The sequence below is a fragment of the Rana temporaria genome, chromosome 4 (genome assembly GCF_905171775.1).
Source record: "Rana temporaria chromosome 4, aRanTem1.1, whole genome shotgun sequence".
Lineage (NCBI taxonomy): Eukaryota > Metazoa > Chordata > Amphibia > Anura > Ranidae > Rana > Rana temporaria.
Window position 1 is genome coordinate 134318180 of NC_053492.1, and position 21791 is coordinate 134339970.

The 21791-nt window shown below is 42.2% G+C and overlaps 1 protein-coding gene across 1 annotated transcript in view; it reads left to right on the forward strand.

Annotated features, from left to right (window-relative positions):
• LOC120935649 (ceruloplasmin-like) overlaps window positions 1–18056 on the forward strand; it is a 91915-nt gene extending 73859 nt beyond the window's left edge. The window contains exons 14-19 of the mRNA XM_040347703.1: window positions 1954–2093; window positions 2227–2355; window positions 2999–3105; window positions 8524–8743; window positions 11249–11388; window positions 17843–18056. Coding sequence (XP_040203637.1) covers window positions 1954–2093; window positions 2227–2355; window positions 2999–3105; window positions 8524–8743; window positions 11249–11388; window positions 17843–18007 — 901 coding nt within the window. The 3' untranslated portion in view covers window positions 18008–18056. The remainder of the gene's footprint in view (window positions 1–1953; window positions 2094–2226; window positions 2356–2998; window positions 3106–8523; window positions 8744–11248; window positions 11389–17842) is intronic.
• Window positions 18057–21791: the final 3735 nt, after the last annotated feature.

Consider the following 21791-nt stretch of genomic DNA (forward strand, 5'->3'; position numbering starts at 1 on the left):
AAGAATCGCACCACAATCCTGTTCAAATAACATGTGGATCTTTACAGTGCGATTTGAGCCCATTAATTTTGTATGAGCTCAAATCGCATAGAAAGTGTTAGTTCTAGATATTGTAGCATTTGCAAGTACTCTTGCAAATGCTTAGTATCAGTAACAATGACAATGGTGATGAACGGTAACGATAATTGGGGGGGGGGGCGCAGTTTGCCATCTTCGCCCTGGGCACCAAATGACCTTGTCCCAGCACTGCAGCCAGCTCTCTATTCTAAAGGGTAATTGATCTATTGTGTGTGTGAAGAAGACCTGTGTTTACCCTTAAGAGATGTGTATTGTATTGTCAGCAGCTACCTCTGACAGCAGGGCAGAGTACTGCTAACCTCCGGCCAGCACCGATAGCATCTTCTGGGTTCCACGGACAGGAGATGGTGAACCCCTATCCCCAGACACCAGTTGCAGAGACAGTGGATTTGATAGACTTTTCTGCTAAGGAAGAACAACTTGATGAGCCTCCAACAGAAGAGCTGGTATCAGGGCCACACTTCACTATGCTCTGCCCATCACCAACAGCAGTATCTGTGGAGTTGCAAGGAACTTCCCCAGCTAAAGTGCTGGTCACCGGACAGAGGGTTCAAGACCTCTGCCCCACCCCTGTGGCAGTTCCGGAGGCTCAGGGTGAGAAGGTGGTGATCACTTCCCAGCAGCCGATACAGGGGGAAAAGGGAGAGGGGGTGTTCATCGTCCCTCCCCAACAGTTGGTCAGGGTGGAGAATGTGGTCTTTCCTCCCCAGCAAAGATCCGTGCATCTGGGAGACAGTACCACAGACATGTTGTCCCAGAAGCCAGATGAGGGAACGGAAAAGAAAGCAGCCAGCTCACCTCCCCAATGGCAGCTACACAGTTTGGGTGTGGAGGAATCCAGCCTCCTTCCCCAACGGTTAGCCGGGCAGGATGATGGGGAGGCCCCAGCAGAAGTGCTGGCAAAAGGGCAGAGCGCCGCTGGCCCCTGCCTAGCACATACAGTGTCTCTACAGCTTCAGGAAGCTGGGGCGGTCGGCCCCTCTGCACAGCAGCAGACCAAGCACCGGAATGTTAAAAACCACCCAGCTGAAGCGCTGGCAGCCAGACAGAGAGTCAATGACCACTGCCCCACACCTACTGGTGTCAACTACTCCTTCCAGCCAAGATTGGAGGTCATGCGGACAGACTATGTGAGTTCACTTTGTCCGACTAACGCATGTCCAGACCAGGTGGTGGTCGGGACCTTGTTAGTCGACTTTTGATGGGGGAGAAATGTGACAGACTCACATGGGACATCCCCGGACCCTCTTATGTCTAAAATCATCCTATGTCCACTAGGGGCATAGGATGACTGAGAAATTATATCTTGGACTACCTGAGATGGGATTATTATGTAATTATTATCCACAATATATTCCAGGATATCTGTAAAGAACTATTTACTGTTTGTTGATTCTGAACTCAACTGGTTATTGTAAGAGTGACTCATTCATACTGTTGCTTTTGGGTTTAATACTGCTTTAAAGTGGTTGTATACCCTTACAGTACATATACCCAGAACTGAGAGCTGAAATTATACTCTGTAGAGCTAAGTGGGGGAGGACGACCCCCCCCCCCCACCCTTTCACAGCACACAGGATTAGAGGCTGTCAATCAGCTGGAGGTCCCTCCCCTGTCACCTTGTTTCTCTTTGGGTCAGGCAAACTTCTCAGATGTGATTCATGCTGATAGCAGGGGAATGAAGCAGCAGAAATGGAACTTGGTGCTCTTAATTAAGACAAGTACACACTATAGAGGGATATGCTTTGTTCATATTTCATGTCTGAGGTTTACAACTACTTTAAAACTAGCTTAACTACATGTCTGATAGATATTAGTGTCAATTTCATGTAGGGCATCAATTAAACTACAAACTTCTCTGACTTTCCCCTAAAGACCTGGAGATATATTTTTAAACAGAACAAACACAACTATTGGTCCTATATATAAGAAAGTTGTATACCGGGGCTACACAGATGAAACCTTTAAAAGACGCAAAAGAAGAACAAAACAAGAAGTTCATTTAGAAATTCAAGGTAAGAACTCCTTATATGACTGTGAACCTTACATATCTTCATGGATTGTTTGGTTTACCACTAACTCCACTGTTAGCTAAGTACGTTTGCGGTCTGTCACTAAAATAGAAAAAAAAAAACGTCTTTGTTACAGGTCCAATGTTATATGCCAATATTGGTGATAAAATCAAAGTAATATTTAGGAACAAAGCTACCAGAACATATTCAATGTATGCACATGGCTTGAAGCCAGAAAGCAATACAAAAAAGCCAACTAAACCTGGTAAGTACATTTTAAGGAAAACCTCAATTCTAGTGATTAAACTGGGAAAGAGACCCGATAGAAAAAGAAAATATGAAAACTTATCACGGGGCCTCACAGAGGCCCTCTCGTCCTGTGTTTAGTGTCCGCCTATCACGGAGGAGAGGGCCTCCGTGATAGGCGAACACTGAACACAGTGCCTCCTAGGAAGCTGAGTGTTTCTGCCTATCACGGAACAGAAGACGTAGAAGGCGCGGCTTTTGAAAAATCGTACGGCCGCGATTCTGCATGTCTTGGGATAAGGTAAGGGCACAGTCTGGCATGTACTGGGGCACAGTCTGGCATGTACTGGGGCACAGTCCGGCATATACTGGGGCACAGTCTGGCATGTATAGGGGGCACAGTCTGGCATGTATAGGGGGCACAGTCTGGCATGTATAGGGGGCACAGTCTGGCATGTATAGGGGGCACAGTCTGGCATGTATAGGGGGCACAGTCTGGCATGTAATGGTGGCACCGTGAGGCGAGGCATGACTAGTAGGAAGGGGGTAGTCTTATACGGCGAGTATATCCCAAAACCAACATTTTGGCTGGAAAATTAGGGGGTCGTCTTATATGCCCAATCGTCTTATACGCCGGCAAATACGGTATGTTATATTCTCAGGTCATACAGAAACATATGTTTGGGATGTTCCTGAACGAGCCGGCCCTAACAAGGATGAAACAGATTGCTTGACATGGGCATACTACTCTGATGTTGATCCAGTAAAGGTAACATTTGTTCTTATTGAGTTTGATACAGTTAAGGTAGCATGTACTGTGAAAATACAAATCACTTCCAAACTCTACGTGGAAAATCCTTAAAATAACTGGTTGTTATGCTATTTCTAGGATTTTCATAAATTTTCAGTCACTGGCCTAAAATATGTATGTATAGTTGGAGCTCTGACATTATATATATTTGCTAGCAGCATTCTTGTTCCAGAGTGATTCAGAAGGTATTGAGGCCAAAAAACAAAGTAACTGGACTTTGCAAAAGGCAATGACACCCTACATACTGTATTTTCACAACAGAGCTTTCCTTTAAACATTAAAGTGGAGGTAAACCCACAGATTTGACAGTTTAAAAAAAAATTACATTCCCAGCACATGCCAGAAATGTCAGGCCTCGTACACACGGCCGAGGAACTCGACGTGCCAAACACATCGAGTTCCTCGGCGAGTTCAGGGATGAAGCCGCCGAGGAGCTCGGCGGGCCGCCTTCTCCCATAGAACAACGAGAAAATAGAGAACATGTTCTCTATTTTCTCGACGAGTTCCTCGGCGGCTCCATCGGGCCAAAAGTGTACAGACGACAGAGTTTCTCGGCAGAATCCGGCTCTGACCGAGTTTCTCGCTGAATTCTGCCGAGAAACTCTGTTGTGTGTACGAGGCCTAACAGTCACTCACATTGGCTGTGCTCTCAACCAAACTGTCAAACCATTGAATGACTGGTGTCATAGTTGATCACATGTGCAGCATCATGGCAGTTGAAGAGTAAACAGAGGCCAAGATGGCAGCTACACTTTTATTTGCTGATCTTTTTTGTCCCACATATATTACCAAACACATGTAGACAAGGAGGTCTTTTTTTTTATAAACAGAAATAGGTTCTTCCTTACATGCATTTCGGATGAATTTCAGATTGTATCCAATTTACTGTCATACATCTACACATATAAATGATTGCTTCAATAACTTGTACCAGTATACTATGTAAAAGATGAAAAGTTATCTATAAAAATACCTCCTGAAATTCAGGAGTTCAATGTTGCTCCCTTAGCCAGTCCCACACAGGCTGATTGTCAGAGGTCATGCCCAAGTCAGGCTTGGATAATGCCATGTATGGCCAACCTTAGTCATTGGTAGAAGCCAGAGTAGAGTCAACTTCTGTTTACCATCTGTAGAGATACATACAAAAACATCCAAAGAATATCCAGGCTCAAACTTACCGACCAATCAGCAACCAAATAAATTCACCTGTCTAACTGTGTGCGTTAAAAACAGAGGTTTAGTTGCACACATTTGCAAATGCATGTGTAAGATGCAGGCCCCGTCAAGGCGCTCTGTATACTTCAGTCCTAACTATAACATTGCATTTTAAGTCTCCTCAGTAGGAGCACATAACTGCTGATGGATAGCAAAGGGGGAGGTGACTGGAGGTAGCCCAGCCCTCATTAAAGGGGCAGGAGCACACTGCACACTCAGCACATGGAAGCAAAGGTGCCAGTGTGCTGCCTGACCACAATAACATAAATACAACAAACAAAACTCACTGCTCCTACATATGACTGGTCTATACAATAAGGAGCGCTGAAAAGGGCGCATATACATACAAAAACATAGAATATCCAGGCTCAAACTTACCGACCAATCGGCAACCAACCAAATTCACCTGTCTAACTGTGTGCGTTAAAAACAGAGGTTTAGTTACACGCATTTGCAAATGCATGTGTAAGCTGCAGGCCCCATAAAGGGGCTTTGTATACTGCAGTCCTAACTATAACATTGCATTTTAAGTCTCCTCAGTAGGAGCACATGACTGTTGATGGATAGATAAGGGGCAGGTGACTGGAGGTACCATATGTAGAGATAACCCTTTATTTCTGGTCTTAGTAACAAAAACAGGAATGAGTGTTGCTTATCCTTACAGGGACAACAATGCAAACACTATTTTCATTTAAAGATTAAATCAGACATCACTAATTAATTTCCTGCAATTGGAACTTTAGCCCAAACTTTTTAGATAGAGTGGAGAAGGTATTATCTTTTCACCTAGTGAATAAAATACACAAAGCATGCTCTCTGATGACAACTGAACACCATTTGTCAGACATTTCTCTTCCGACTGACCCAAGCAACAGGGCATGTTCTTCCTCGTATTGACACAATGGTGCATAGTGTTTTTTGAAGAGACACATGATTTTTCTTTCCATCGACTTTTATGATGGGATAAATGTATCTATCTAAGGACACCAATGAGAACCAATTCAATATCTACATGGGCTGACTGGAGAAGCAGTATTGGACAATTGCATGTGCTTAGGTGCATTTATTTTAGGATTGCAAGGGACAAATGTTCCCCCGTAATTTTTTATATTACTATATGCACATACATTCACCTATGTTCCTGTTAGGAAGATTTCTATTAACTTCCTGTTCTCATTTGATTGTAGGGACACAAATCTCTATAGCAGGGAAACAAAAAGCAATTTAAACTCAACAGAGGTGCTAACATTTCACAATTATGTTTAAAACTTGCATGGTTCTATCTTAACCCCCTCACCCTTGGAAGGCTTAACCCCCTTCATGACCAGGCCATTTATTGCGATACAGCACAGTGGTATTTTAACCGACAATTGCGTGGTTGTGCAACGCTGCACCCAAATCAAATTTTATATCCTTTTTGCCCACAAATACAGCTTTCTTTTGATGGTATTTCATCCCATCCTGCAGTTTTTATTTTTTAAGCTATAAACAAAAAAAAGTATTTTCTGCTATAAAACATATCCAATAAAAAAAATTATTTATCAATTTAGACCAATATGTATTCTGCTACATATTTTTGGTAAAAAAGAAAATCCCAATAAGCATATATTTTGATACAAAAAAATCACTGGCGCTCTATGGGAGAAAATTTGTCCAATAGCATGTTTAAAAAACCCTCGTATGGGCTGTGAACAGTCCGTGCTGCAGGAGTCCGGGTACCCTGAAGTATCACTAATACACAATTACACAAAAAAGGAAATCTGCGCTCATGAAGGTTCACCAATCTAAATCCACTCAATATCAATGAAAAAGAAACATTCAATAAATCTCTAATTTTTAGAAGAACCAGTCCTTTATAAAAAAGAAGAAATTTCCAAAGAATACAATGTACACAGCACAATACAAAATATGTAAAAGTCGTTCCCAGTGGCTGAATGAAGCAAGCAATCTCTCAGGGCTTCAAAGAGTTAAAGTTTGCGGTTTCAGTTTTGGGCTGTCTTGCATGACAGAATCAGTGTAAGTTGTGAAGATGGTACATTACCCAGCCAATGCGGACATCAATCGAATGTCCCTCTCATAGCTGGTGCCAGTTGATCCGGGGTCCTGGACACTCTCCTATGTGGGGCTGGAAACACCACCGACCCGACGATAGCAGCTGCCGGGGACACAGCGCGGGGAGGCCAATGGCAGAGGACGCTCTCCTTGGGTGAACACGCTGGGGTCTCACGTCTGAGACGCCTTCTCGGTCAGCAGGATGTAGCACAGGGAGATGCTGGGCGCCCTCTGGTGGACAAGATGCAAATGGCAATGTGCAAAGTCAAAAACTGTGAATGGCGTTTTTGAAGGAAATCGAATTTTAAAGTTCTTTTTAGTAGATAGGGTCTTCCATAATAAAGGGAGGGTGTATAAAAAGGTCCTAGACGACGCTCTTGTTAGGGCGAAACGCGTCGTCTAGGACCTTTTTATACACCCTCCCTTTATTATGAAAGACCCCATCTACTAAAAAGAACTTTAAAATTCGATTTCCTTCAAAAACGCCATTCACAGTTTTTGACTTTGCACATTGCCATTTGCATCTTGTCCACCAGAGGGCGCCCAGCATCTCCCTGTGCTACATCCTGCTGACTGAGAAGGCGTCTCAGACGTGAGACGCCAGCGTGTTCACCCAAGGAGAGCGTCCTCTGCCATTGGCCTCCCCGCGCTGTGTCCCCGGCAGCTGCTATCGTCGGGTCGGTGGTGTTTCCAGCCCCACATAGGAGAGTGTCCAGGACCCCGGATCAACTGGCACCAGCTATGAGAGGGACATTCGATTGATGTCCGCATTGGCTGGGTAATGTACCATCTTCACAACTTACACTGATTCTGTCATGCAAGACAGCCCAAAACTGAAACCGCAAACTTTAACTCTTTGAAGCCCTGAGAGATTGCTTGCTTCATTCAGCCACTGGGAACGACTTTTACATATTTTGTATTGTGCTGTGTACATTGTATTCTTTGGAAATTTCTTCTTTTTTATAAAGGACTGGTTCTTCTAAAAATTAGAGATTTATTGAATGTTTCTTTTTCATTGATATTGAGTGGATTTAGATTGGTGAACCTTCATGAGCGCAGATTTCCTTTTTTGTGTAATAAGCATATATTGATTGGTTTGCGCCAAAGTTATAGCGTCTACAAACTATGGGATATTTTTCTGGATTTTTTTTTTTTACTAGTAATGGCAGCGATCAGTGATCTGGGAGGATCCTCCAATTGCCTGCTAAAGATCCACCTGGAGCGGTGACTCCCTTCCCTGATCAGTGACTTATAGTGGGACTATGACATTGCAGTGAACAAATCGGACACTGAGTGACACTTTTGAAACTTTTTTTGGGGACCAGTAACACTAATAAAGTGATCACTGCTAAAAAAAAATGCACTGTCACTTTACCAATGACACTGGCAGGGAAGGGGTTAGGATCAGGGGCAATCAAAGGGTTAAATGTGTCCCCAGGTGGTGCTTTATAACGGTGTGGGGGGTGCTTGTACTGTAAGAAGACAGAGATCCGTGTTCCTGCTTAGCAGAAACACAAGATCTGTCTTCTCCTGTCACAGAAGGGGACGATCTGCCTTGTTTACATTGGCAGATCCCCATTTCTGTCTGCCTCAGGAACGATCGACGGGTCCTGCTGATTGGGGCTGTACTTAAGCGGTTAAAGCAAAATATGTGAAAAATATAAAAAGACCCAGAGATTGAGTTAAATTGAATTTGACAAAGTACGTTGCACTTTGAAGGATAAGCTTATAGGAAACTTATATTTATATATTAAATATTATTTGAAAGGAGCTTCTCTAACCCTCAGAAGCCACTACACCCTTAAAAATACCCAACACATTTAAATGTATCTATCCCCATTGATTCTAATGCATTTCATTGAAATGTCCCAAGTTTTGCTGATATTTTGGCAAAGGGAAAACTCCCACTTTTGCTAAGGAATAAAGCTAGAAAGTACTAAGAATACCTCATTTGGGTTATCAAAATGATGGATCAGCAACTCAGCCACCTGTAAGTGAAAAATAATGGCCATATGTGGCATAAGAAAAGAATTGTTCTGTGGTTGATGCTTAGGAGTACAAGCACTGGAAAGAGGAGCTGAAAATGTGTATCTTTTTTTTTCTTCTTAGGATACCTACAGTGGATTGATTGGAACTATTGTGATTTGTAAAAGATCATTTAATCCAATAAAGGCACAAATGATCCCGATCTTAAGATTTGCTTTACTTTTTATGATATTTAATGAAAATATGTCCTGGTATCTAGATGAAAATATCCAAAGATTTTGCTTAAGTCCAAATGAAGTGGATAAAGGGAGTAAGGAATTTATTGAAAGCAATAAGAAACACAGTATGTATTTTTTTTTTTTTTTTTGCAGTATATGACTATATTTATTATTCCTGATGGATTACTACGTTTCCTAGCTAACATAAGTCTTCAGTCACACTGAATCCGACTTTGAAATCGTGCAGCTTCATTTTAACCCGCACCATTTCAAAGTCGCGTGTCAGCGCAACTTCAGGTGCAGCTTGGAAGACATCTGTGGGACTTCATGCACAGATGTTTATGCAAGTCACACCACAACTTGCAAAAAGTAGTGCAGGAACTACTTCCAAAATCGGTGCCACTCTGATGTAGTCGGAGTCACATCGATTTGACTGCTTCCATTGTGGACAATAGGGTTCGACTTGTCATGAGATTTGAAACTATCAAATTGCATGACAAGTTGCACCATGTGACCTGTTATTAAAGGCAAGTCAAATGTTTAGCTTGCTAGTAAATTTACAGAGACTCTTCTAAGCACTTGTGTTGATTTGGGATGTGCAATTGCTTGCTCGACAAGCTATCCTTAAAGGGGTTGTAAAGGTTTGTTTTTTATTTTCTAAATAGGTTCCTTTAAGCTAGTGGTTCACTTACCCTTTCCTTTCATTTCCCTTCTAAATGTTTATTTTCTTTGTCTGAATTTCTCACTTCCTGTCTCTCCTCAGTAAACTTCACACCATCATCCGAGCGGTGTTTAGTCAGCCAGAACAGCTTACTGAACAGAAACAGGAAGTGAGAAATTCAGACAAAGAAAACAAACATTTAGAAGGGAAGGAAAAGGTAAGTGAACCAACAATGCACTAGCTTAAAAGGAATCTATTTAGAAAATTAAAAATTAACCTTTACAACCCCTTTAAGCCAGCCAGATCAAAATTCAGGCAATCGATTTTTGTGGGCAGCACTGATTCTGATGATAGGGAAGTCTCAGGGCTGTCAGAATAGGGGCACAGCTAGAGGACCCCCCCCCATTCACCTCAAATGTGTGGATGGGGGAACTTACACCAGTGGCCAAATTTTGGGAAATTGCTCCCAACATAGCCAACGTTCTCAGTAGAGTCCTTCAAGGCCCGAGCCTGGTCTATAAGAATGGTCAGAGCTTTGTTAAGGTGACAGACAGGGGGGGGGGATCAACTACTGAAGGAGTGGCCTCTCTCTCTCTTTAACATTGGGCAGGTCAGGGTGTGCTGCAGATGGAGCTGTATGTGGAAATTTTTTCACAGCTCATCGGATGATATACAGTGGGCCAGATTCAGAAAGAGATACGACGGCGTATCTCCTGATACGCCGTCGTATCTCTGAGTGCGCTCTGTCGTATCTATGCGCCTGACTCATAGAATCAGTTACGCATAGATATCCCTAAGATCCGACAGGTTTAAGTGTCTTACACCGTCGTATCTTAGGCTGCAATTTCACGCTGGCCGCTAGGTGGTGCTCACGTTTGTTTACGCAAGGAATATGCAAATTAGTAATTCCGTCGATTCAGAAACGAACGACCGCCCAGCGCTTTTTTTTACGTCGTTTGCGTTAGGCTTTCTCCGGCGTAAAGTTACCCCTGCTATATGAGGGGTATGTGCGGTGTATCCTATGTTAAGTATGGCCGTCGTTCCCGCGCCGAGTTTTGAAATTTTTACATCATTTGCGTAAGTCGTTCGCGAATACGGCTGGACGTAATTTACGTTCACGTCGAAAGCAATGCCGTTTTGCGGCGGATTTTCGAGCATGCGCACTGGGATGTTTTCACGAACGGCATGCGCCATTAAAAAAAAAACGTCAAATACGCGGGGTCAAGCCAAATTTAAATCAAACACGCCCCCTACATCCCCATTTGAATTACGCGGCCTTACGCCGCAACACATACGTTACACCGCCGTAACTAAGGGCGCAAGTTCTTTCTGAATAAAGAACTCGCGCCCAAAGTTAGATCGGCGTAACCTATCAGAGATACGTTACGCCGGCCGGACAGATACGCTCACTGTTTTTAAACAGGAAAAAAAAATACAATGCACAAAAAATCGCATCACAAACGCAACACTTACGTTTCTGGTGTGACTCCATTGAAGTCTATTACACGTGAAATTCTGGAAAAAAAGGCCCAGACCCTTTTAAAAAATACACTGGCTGCAAAATGCTTAGATGTTAAAATGGACTGTAACGTGTGCCTGCAAACTGAAAAACACACTAAAAAACACATAGGTATGAACGTAGTGTAAAAGAAGACCATGTTTCCCCCATAAAGAAAAAGATATGCATATCACTCTAGTATCACAAATAGCAGCAAAGTTAAAGGCTACACAACCACTTGTCCTGAGTTGGTTACAAGTACATCATTTTAAAACTGAACAGGATTTTGACTAAGCAGAACAGATCACTGCCAGTGGCAAAGTCATTTCCAGCAGGAAAAAGCACGTTGGAAATGGCTGACTATACGTGAAATAGTGCTAAATAGCTGTACTTAATTTCACAAAAACGGTGATGCCAACACTTTGATTAGATTATTGCACAGCAATTTGATTGACAATGACTTTCTTACAGGTATCAATGGAAGAATGTATGCCAATGCTGTTGAACTGACCATGAGGGTTGGGAGCCATGTAGTCTGGCACATCATGGGTATGGGGAATGAAGTGGATATACATACAGCACATTGGCATGGCCACAGCCTGATATATACGGTAACTACATATACTGTATTTTGGAAAACACTACTATTATTTAACTTAGTTTTAAAAATGTTATTACTGACCACAGACGAACACAAGCTGATAATGGCGACCATTCTTTAGTTGACCTGAAAAATAAGATATTATTCTTCCAACATACACAAGCACCGGACTTTAGATTTGCTGTACAGGGTGGGCCATTTATATGGATCCACCCTGGTGGGCCATTTATATGGATACACCTTAATAAAATGGTTGGTGATATTAACTTCCTGTTTGTGGCACATTAGTATATGTAAGGGGGGGAAACTTTTCAAGATGGGTGGTGACCATGGCGGCCATTTTGAAGTCAGCCATTTTGAATACAACTTTTGTTTTTGGTGTATCCATATAAATGGCCCACCCTGAAGAAAGAATTGTGAGATGTAATGTTCAGCTCTAGTTTCAAAATCAGCCAAAAGGATTTTTAAAGAAGCTCAAGAATGATACAAAAAAAAAAGAAGAAAACTGTACAAACTGTATCACAAGCTCAAATAATGCAGTAAACAGCATCATTTTATTATCAGGAGAAAAGATCACAGGCACTGCCAACACTGCAATCTAATATTCTAGTTTTCCAGTATAGGTATGAAGATTTAAATATTTAAAGAATAAATTGCTTCACCTGAATTGGAGCTTTCACGCCTATTTGTGGCCTTTGGGCTGCCTTCAATGGGAGCCAAAGCCCATAAAGTCCAAGATATAAGAATAAGGGTTCTGGGAAGGGTTGAAACTCACCCAAAGCTCCAAAGCTTTTGATTGGGCAAGGTGACACAAAGGTTTAAAAATCCAAACCTGTGAGCACTTTGCTTAAACACAGATTTCAGTTGCTAAAGTGCCGCTAAAGTGGGATTGTCAATAAACGATTTTGGATGGAAAGTATACAAGTGTTTATGGAAACTTATGCTGCAGTTGCAGAAGAGGCCCAAGGCACAATAAAAACTGTAATATCACTCTGGGCGACATTGCTGGGGGAGCCAGAGAACAGCACTTTGCAGCCAAGGTCAGCCTTTCTACTTGGAACTGCAGAGAAAGGGTTGTGTTGGGGGATCAGGGCCGCTGATAGGGGGGGACCACCAGTCCTCTTGTAGGGGGCCCGAGCACACAGGGGGGCCCACACAGGGAGGCCCACACAGGGAGGATTAGTGATGGACGACAATTGCAAAACTCTTCCTCCAGCGGCTGAAAGCTGGTCTCTCCCCATCTCCCTGCTGTCAGCTTTTATCTGCTGAGAAAGACGGTCGCCCCCCACTAATCCCCCTCCTTGTGACTCTTTGATCCAAGATCTCCAACTTTTTTTTTATTAACTCAGTTTTATCTTTTAGATTTAGCAGGAATTGTGTGAGTTATGTTGTATTTGTAAAGGAGGTTTTAGGCGCAGAGCCTAAAGTCTTACTGCACTTAGAGGCACTTCCAGGGGCGGATTGACCATTCGGGCACTCGGGCACTGCCGAGGGCCCTATGCCACTAGGGGGCCCCATTAGGGTTGCCAGCCTCAGTAAAACCAGGGACAGTATGTAAAAATCTGTGTTTTAAAAAAAATCCCAGTACCTTTTCAGTGTGTGAGTATATGTGTATTCTGTATGTGTGTATACTCTGTGTGTATATTCTGTGTATACTGTATAGCCCCATAATCTCCAATTGCCTGGGGGCCCCATAGTCTCATATTGCCCGGGGGCCTCGTGAGTTGTCAGTCCGCCCCTGGGCACTTCTCTGCTTTTTGTTTTTGTCTATGTTGTATTTGTGTCTGCTAATAATTTTGTTGTGCTGTCGGGAAATCTGTACAGGGCCCCACGATTTCTATCAGCGGCCCTGTTGGGGATAGGTAGCTTCATCTTACATAGGCAGCACCAAGGGGAGAGGAGGGTTGAAATGAGGGTTTGGAGTTCTTCTACTATCACACTCTAGCTGCCAGCAAAGCTAACCCAGGATCTCTCAGAGGTCTAAGTAACTGGAAAATAAATAAAAGTAGGATGTTATTTTCTGTTCTGCATTTTAGTGGACAAAAAAACACAGAAAGCTCGCCCTGGGACTTTAAATGAGAAAATTATGAATGAGAAACTAAATTGAGCTTCGGTTAATCCTGAGTCTTGCTGCCACATCCCAAACTAATTTTATAAAACAGAAAGAACCCCAAGGGATAGTGCGGGCAGGAAGCCAAAACAGGATACCGTGAAAAAGTATACATTGTATTTGATTATAAAACAGATAAATATTTAAAAGCAATTGTGGAACAGCATAATTCAAAATAGGGTGAATACGGTGAGCCAATGAACATAACAAGAGTAAATACAGTCTTAAGATTTATTCAAAAAATTTCATACATAACAGCATGAATGAATGCCAAGCTGATAAGATGGTACATACAGTATAAAAATTGTCATTGCACGTACAATTATATATAAAATGCAGTCTACACAAACATCTATAATAACCCTACGTGTTTCGGGAGACAAGGCACGCTTCTTCATGGGTGGATGTGTGTGTGATAGATCTAAAGTAAAAAAAGAAAAAAGAAAACCAATAGAATATGCACAATGATGATAATTATGGCAGATAGTTAGAGGGGTCTAGCACGCAAGACCAATCGTCTAGGTCAGGTTGCCAAATGCTGGATTCCCAAATGGCGGCAGCAACAGACGTCCAGCTCGGGAGCTGAGGGGGCAGGACTAAAACTGACCCCAACAGGGGGCAACCGGAAATTCCGGAAGGCAGACATGGCATGGGTGGAAGTGTGTCACCCTAAAAGGTCTCACAATGTCCATTATAAATGTCAACTAGAATATATATTATAATTATATATATATATATATATATATATATATATATATATATATATATATATATATATATATATATATATATATATATATATATATATATATATATATATATATATATATATATATATATATATACAATGTGCACAAAGGGAGGTTCTCATATCTCCTGCTGTCCATTGGACTTGGAAACTAGGGGACAGTGAAAGAAGTGCTAATATTATAAAGTGATATCTGAGTGAGCAATTCCTCAAGTGTAGATAAATAAATAAGTGTTTGTGAAAGAGGCCATACAGAAAGTATGTGCTCAGGTGTGGGAAATAATAAAATACCTAAATAACTCAATGATAAAATTAATCTGTGCTCACCCTCAACAAAAATTAGCCACCGCATGTGGGTGGGAGAGAAGTGCAAGAGAAATTCCAGCCATGTCAGACCTCCAAATTAAACCCCCCAAAGGGCCCCTAACGCCATGTGAGAGTGGCAAGGCACTCGAACGCTGCAAACGCTTGCTGCCAAATAGGGGTGTGCATGAGCAATCACCCCCAGCCAGACCGTGATGACACACCACGCCCAGACGTGATGACGCCACAAACACGGACGTCACATGGTGGGCGTGATAACATGGCACCAATAAGCAGGTGGTCCTGTTCGTCCAACTGACAGCAGGAGATATGAGAACCTCCCTTTGTGCACATTGCATATATATATACTATATTCTAGTTGACCTTTATAATGGACATTGTGAGACCTTGAGGGTGACACACTTCCACCCATGCCATGTCTGCCTTCGGGTTGCCCCCTGTTGGTCAGTTTTAGTCCGCCCAGTCAGGTCCTGAGTTGGACATCTGTTGCTGCCACTGTTTGGGAATACAGCATTTGACAACCTGACCTAGCCGATTGGTGAGTATGGGGTCTTGTGTGCTAGACCCCTCAAACCATCTGCCATAATTATCATCATTGTGCATATATCTATTTGTTTAATTTTTAATTTAGATCCATCACACATGCATCCACCATTGAAGAAGCGAGCCTTGTCTCGTGAAAAGTGAAGGATTATTATAGTTGCTTGTGTATACTGCATTTTATATAGTACATTGTACATGCAATGACAATGTTTATACTGTATGTACCATCTTATCGGCTTGGCATTCATTCTTGCTGTTATGTATGTATGACATTTTTTGAATAAATCTCAAGACTGTATTTACCGGTATGTTCATTGGCCAACTGTATTCACTTCATTTAAAGTCCCAGGGCGACCTTTCTGTGCTTTGGTGTACATTATTGGAATAGAGGTGTCTTACAAGTAATACCAGACCAATTATTTTTCTGCATTTTAGTGGAAGACAAAAAACAAAATGATGCACCATAGGAACCATTAGTGATTTTACAGATATCACATGTTGGCTATACTGTGTGGATATACATTAGAAAAAATAACAAATTTGTATCAAAAGAAATTATGATAATTTGAAGATAGATAACTTTGTAGCTTTTTTATGGATTATTGGATAAAGATTTTTTTTTTTTACTTTGTTAACAAAACTATCTGAATTTTAATGGTTATTTTTGTGAGTTTTGCCTCAAAAATCCACCTACAAAATTATTTTTGATACAGTTTTGTCATGTAAGGGGTAAAGCACAGTATAATGGGATTTCTATCAAATAATTTAGGTGGGAGACACCTTTAAAAATAATTGGCTGGAATTTTTTTGGCGCTTGCACCAAGTGATTTTACAGAGAAGGAAATCATTCCAGTTTTCCATTGGGTCCCGGCTGCTAGGGATGTGCAAATTTTAGAGCTGGCTGGATGGACAAAATTACAAATATTTTTGGGATAGAACAATATGCTAACTAATAATATAGCGGTCTGTGAAGGTTCTCATTTATCCAGATTATGGTATAGTTAGCAGAAGTTAGGCAGGCAATACACAGCTCGAATCTCGGCTGGTTCAACAGAAACCGGCCAAGGTTGGAACAGTGTATGGGCAGGCCGATTATACCAAGTTGATTGATCGATCAGCTTGGGTACAACCAGCATAATGGATTTTACCAGCGAATATCGTTGGCGGCTGCTATAGCTGTTAATAATCCATGTCTTCTCCCGGCGGGGATGGCTTTCCCCCACCAGGAGATGACAGTGACCCAGCAGGAGGGATTCCTGTATCAACACTGTCTCTCTTGATGGGGGAATCAAGCTAATTTCTTCCCTGCAACCCACTCCTCTCATTGTCCTGTGAGAGTATGGAGTGAAGAAAAAAGAGCTACAGCCAGGAGTCAGGTAAATGTTCAGGGGGGGGGGGGGATGGAAATGGTGATTTTTTTTTTACCCTAATGCACCTTAGTTCCTTTAAGGAGAAGGAATAGTCTTTCAAAAGGCATGAAAGATCATCCACTTCAAAATGAAAAAAAAAAACATTCCTAAACTGTATCTGTCACCCATACTTTATATATAATGCTGTTTCAACAGCTCTACCCTGGCAATTTGTTCAGAACTTCAGCTATGTACACAAAAAGACACACAAACTCCTGCGCATGGGTGGATTGTCCAACTGTTAGTCAATATTCCACATGGGAATTTCCACAAAAATCAAAACTGGTAACAGAAGCCTTGCAGCCCTTCAGGGACGGGGAACATCCTAGCAGAGAACAAAGAAAAAAGAAAGAAAGGCGTACCAGCCTCATGTATTACCGTTTGACAGTAGCCTTGAAACGCGTCAGCGACACACCTCTTTCCCCCCCATCCGGGATTGTGGCTCGAGGGGTATTCATTAGTTACCATACCGTTGTTGACAAGCCTTTTACACTATCTCGTTTGTGAGTAGTTTTATGTTTTCTCATTTATTTATTAAACTGTCAAACGGTAATACACAAGGCTGGTGCGCCTTTCTTTCTTTTTTCTTTGACTTCAGCTATGTAACTTGGTTGATTAACAGGTGTCCCAGACTTTGACACAGTGGGATTGCATTATATAATTAGCACATAATGGTTTCACATCTTCCACCTTCCTCTTGGACAATTAACACGTACAGTACCTTGACACAGTCCATTGTGATTGAATTAGGGTGACGGACATTATCATGGGTAAAAACACTAGTGTACAGTATATTCAGAAACTCAATAAAATCAGCTGCTTGGATTAGCAGCAAAACATCTTCAACATTACAAGACAAGGTCCAGTTCAATGTAAACGACGCCTTTTAGGCAAGTATTTGGTGGTTATCCTGGTGTTCCACTTTAAACTACGGCCATTATTATTATTATACAGAATTTATATAGCGCCAACAGTTTGCGCAGCGCTTTACAACATGGGGGCAGACAGTACAGTTACAATACAATTCAATACAGCAGGGATCAGAGGGCCCTGCTCGTTAAGAGTTTACAATCTAGAAATGAAATGCATCACTGATTATGGGAAAACAGCTGAGCTTCTTTTCTGTGATTTCACTCAATCAGCTTCACCATGTCTAAGCAAGTTTCTGTAACTTTAGCAGGGATATGTCTTACATGCTATATAAACAGTATGATGTGTTTTCATATGTATAGACAACCTCCAATTGGCATTATATATGTTGTTTAGTTAAGGCTTTAGTGCCGAACATGCAAACTATTCATTAAACTGTCACTCATTTTGTGTAATTTAGAGAGGTCGAAAACTCCATGCGGATGTATTTGAATTTCTTCCTGGCACTTTTCAAACTGCTTCAATGATTGCCAGAAACCCAGGAACATGGCTTTTGCACTGCCATGTGGATGACCATCTATATGGTGGAATGGTGACTGTGTACACTGTGCTGGAGAGTAAGTAGAATATACTCAGAAAAGTCAGGCAAAAAAAAGGTCTTTGTTTTCTTGTGTGTGATAAAAAAAACAAGAATTTAGACCTGTGCAACTTAAAATGCATCACGTAGGTCATTATCATGCATTGTTAATTATAAGATTAACCAGTAGTGGTCAACTTACTTAATATAGAAGGCCTTATAGTATAACTACTGCAAAACTTTTTTTAGTTTTGGATAGAGTGGATAAGGGTTAGAACACCTGTCAGGTTTTATTGCTGTCTGTGCCCAGTTACCTCTCTATTAGTCCTGTTTACCATTATCATTGAAAATTAAAGAAAATCCCAAATTTGGGCTGTTCCCAGAAAAGTAATAGAGGGGAAATCTTCCAATGGGGACACTAGTTCTGGTGACCCTGGGGTCCCCAAGGAATTCCTTAATTTTCAAGGACTTCCATTTGGCTATGGGATAGGAAGTGAAGGGAAATCTCTGCAATAGGACAGATGTGGCAAAATAAATCTGACGGGTTAAACACTCCCATGCTCTATCCAAAAAAAAAAAAGAAACTGAAAATTGTGCCATACTTACTGTATTTTTTTTTCCTGGTATCCATGGCAGCATACATATGCAAAGCTCTGCTTTGAGTTCCTCCCTCAGGACCAGTGGTAATTCTAAAAAAGGAAGGATTAGGGAACCCCAGCATTATTTATAATATAGCTCAGCCGAGGACGGGATCGTATGCTGCCATGAATAGGCACCAGGAAAAGAGACAATTATCGTAAGTATGGCACAATTTTCAGTTTTCCTGGTGCCTCCATGGCAGAATATATGTGATAAATAACTGGGTGGGATCATGCTTGGAAAAAAAAATATTTAATTGAAATAAAGGTTATTCAGAACAAGCAAAAGCCAACCTAATAGCCTGTCTGCCAAGCTCCACAGTGTCTCATAAACTGGGATGACCACGTTGATGCTCTGCAGATGGTCTCAATGGATACATTTGCTCTGGTTGCCCATGAAGCAGAAACAAACCTGATGTTCTGGGGGTACCCAAATCATTTCTTTGTATAATATTCACTGGCCCTGAGGTAGAAGCTCAAGGTGGAGCTCATCACAGGTATGCTGCGCCATGGAGGCACCAGGAAAAAAGTTTTGTCTATAGTTCTACTTTAAGTGCCACCATTGAACTTAAAGAAGCACTGCTGAGAATACTGCGTATATGTAGTTACAATACACTGTCACATACTACCAGCATACTTCATGAGACAGCTAGAAACTATGGTAGGACTACTTGGACAATTGGAAACTGGGAAAATTCTGTGTTCAGTGTCCCCCCCGCAGGGATGTAGCGCACACTGACTAACCCCCAGCCAGAGTGGTTCAGATGATGGGGGCAAGTTTACTGAGGAGAAACAGGAAGTGAGAAATTCAGACAAAGAAAAAAATCATTTAGAAGGGAAATCGAAGGAAAAAGGTAAGTGAACCAACAATGCACTAAATTAAAGGAACCTATTTAGAAAAAAAAAAACAAAAAAAAAAAACATTATAACCCCTTTAAGAATGTGTACAAGAGATAACATCAGAACATTTAACCAACAGAAACCAGTTTAATCAATTTTCTTTCGTTGGCCTAATTTTTGGTTAATACAGTGGAACCTCAGATTGTGAGTAACATGGTTTACGAGCGTTTCTCAATACAAACCATTTTATTTTTCAAATTCTGACTCGATTTGCGAGCATCTTCTCGCAAGACTAGCAGGATTCAAGCTGCCAGTGTGTGCATTTCCGTATTTGACCAGAGGTCCAGGGGAGCTGGTGGCTCCCAGAGCTTTGTGGAGAACTCTGAAACACCTTGGGCCAGATTCAGGTAGAATCACCTATCTTTAGGCGGGCGTAGCATATCTCAGATACACTACGCCCCCGTAAGTTTGAGCAGCAAGTTGTGTATTCACATAGAACTTGCGCTTAAACTTACGGTGGCGCAGTGTAACTGGGCCGGCGTAAGCCTGCCTAATTCAAAATAGGCTGGTTGGGGGCGTGTACTATGTAAAATAGTAAGTGACCCCACGTTTTTGACGAACGGCGCATGCGCCGTCCGTGGACATATACCAGTGCGCATGCTCCAAATGACGTCGACAAATCGTCATGCTTTCAACGTGAGCGTAAATTACGTCCAGCCCTATTCGCGAATGACTTACGCAAACAACGTAAAAAATTTTAATTTTGTCGCGGGAACGACGGCCATACTTAACATTTGCTGCGCCTCATAGACCCAGGGGTAACTTTATGCCGGAAAAACCCCAACGTAAAAAAATGCGCCGGGCGGACGTACGTTTGTGAATCGGCGTATCTAACCAATTTGCATCTTCCTCGCTGAAAGACGGAAGCGCCACCCAGCGGCCAGAGTAAATATGCAGCCTAAGATACGACGGTGTAAGAGACTTATCTGAGTTTCTATTATTTCCAAAGGGGAATCTGAATTACAAGCATGCTTCTGGAACAAATTATGCACGTAATCCAAGGTATTACTGTAGTGCTTATACTATGGTACATTGTAGCAATTCTGGCAGTGGGAATACTTGACCCAACACACAGTGAGGGGAGGTGTCCATGCCTTTAAGTTCAGGTCAAAAGCTGATCAAGCATAAGTAAGAACATATGCAGAGAAAACTAACTGCTGGCTGCTCAAGCCCAGAGGTTACACAATAAATACCGAAGAGTTGCATGCAGCTCCAAGGCAGTAGAACAAGGTACCGTATTTATCGGCGTATACCGCGCACTTTTTTGCCCTGAAAATCAGGGCAAAATCGTGGGTGCGCGGTATACGCCGATACCCGCTTTCCCGCGCGAGTTTGGATACTGTCGGGCAGTCTCGGCTCCTCCCGCGCTGACGTCCTGGGCGTACAGGACGTCAGCGCGGGTAGCCGAGCATTGCCGACAATACACGAGTGTACTGCGCTCTGTATATGTCGGCGCAGTATTCAAACTCGGCGCGGGAAACGAGCGGGGAGGACGCGAGGAGGCCGCACCCGACGAAGAGGACACCCGAAGCCGCAGACGGACACCGGACCTGACGAAGAGGACACCCGAAGCCGCAGGAGGCCGGACCCGACGAAGAAGACACCCGAAGCCGCAGACGGACGCCGGACCCGACGGACGCCGCGCAAGACACCAAAACTGTAAGTACAAAAAAAAATTTCCACAGGATTCGGGGCAACTTTAGGGGTGCGCGGTATACGCGGGAGCGCGTTATACCGCGATAAATATGGTAGTTGGTCTTTCCTTATGATTTTTTTCCCAGCTTTTGTTTTCAGCCTTTCTTGTTATTTGACTTCTTTTAGACAAGGTCATAAGAAGCATAAAATAACCATACCCATTTGTTTTGTTTTACAATTTCAGTATATTTTACGGTTATACATTACATTAACCACTTCTGCCCCGGACCATATTGCTGGTCAAAGACCAGGCCACTTTTTGCGATTCGGCACTGCGTCGCTTTAACTGACAATTGCGCGGTCGTGCGACGTGGCTCCCAAACAAAATTGGCGTCCTTTTTTTCCTCAGTTTAGGCCGATACGTATTTGTCTACATATTTTTCGTAAAAAAAAAAAAATAATAAAAAAAAAAAAAATCGCAATAAACGTTTATTAATTGGTTTGCGCAAAAGGTTTAGCATTTACAAAATAGGGGATAGTTTTACGGCATTTTAATTAATATTTTTTTTTTTTTACTAGTTATGGCAGCGATCAGCGATTTTTATCGGTACTGCGACATTATGGCAGACACTTTTTACACATTTTTGGGACCATTGCCA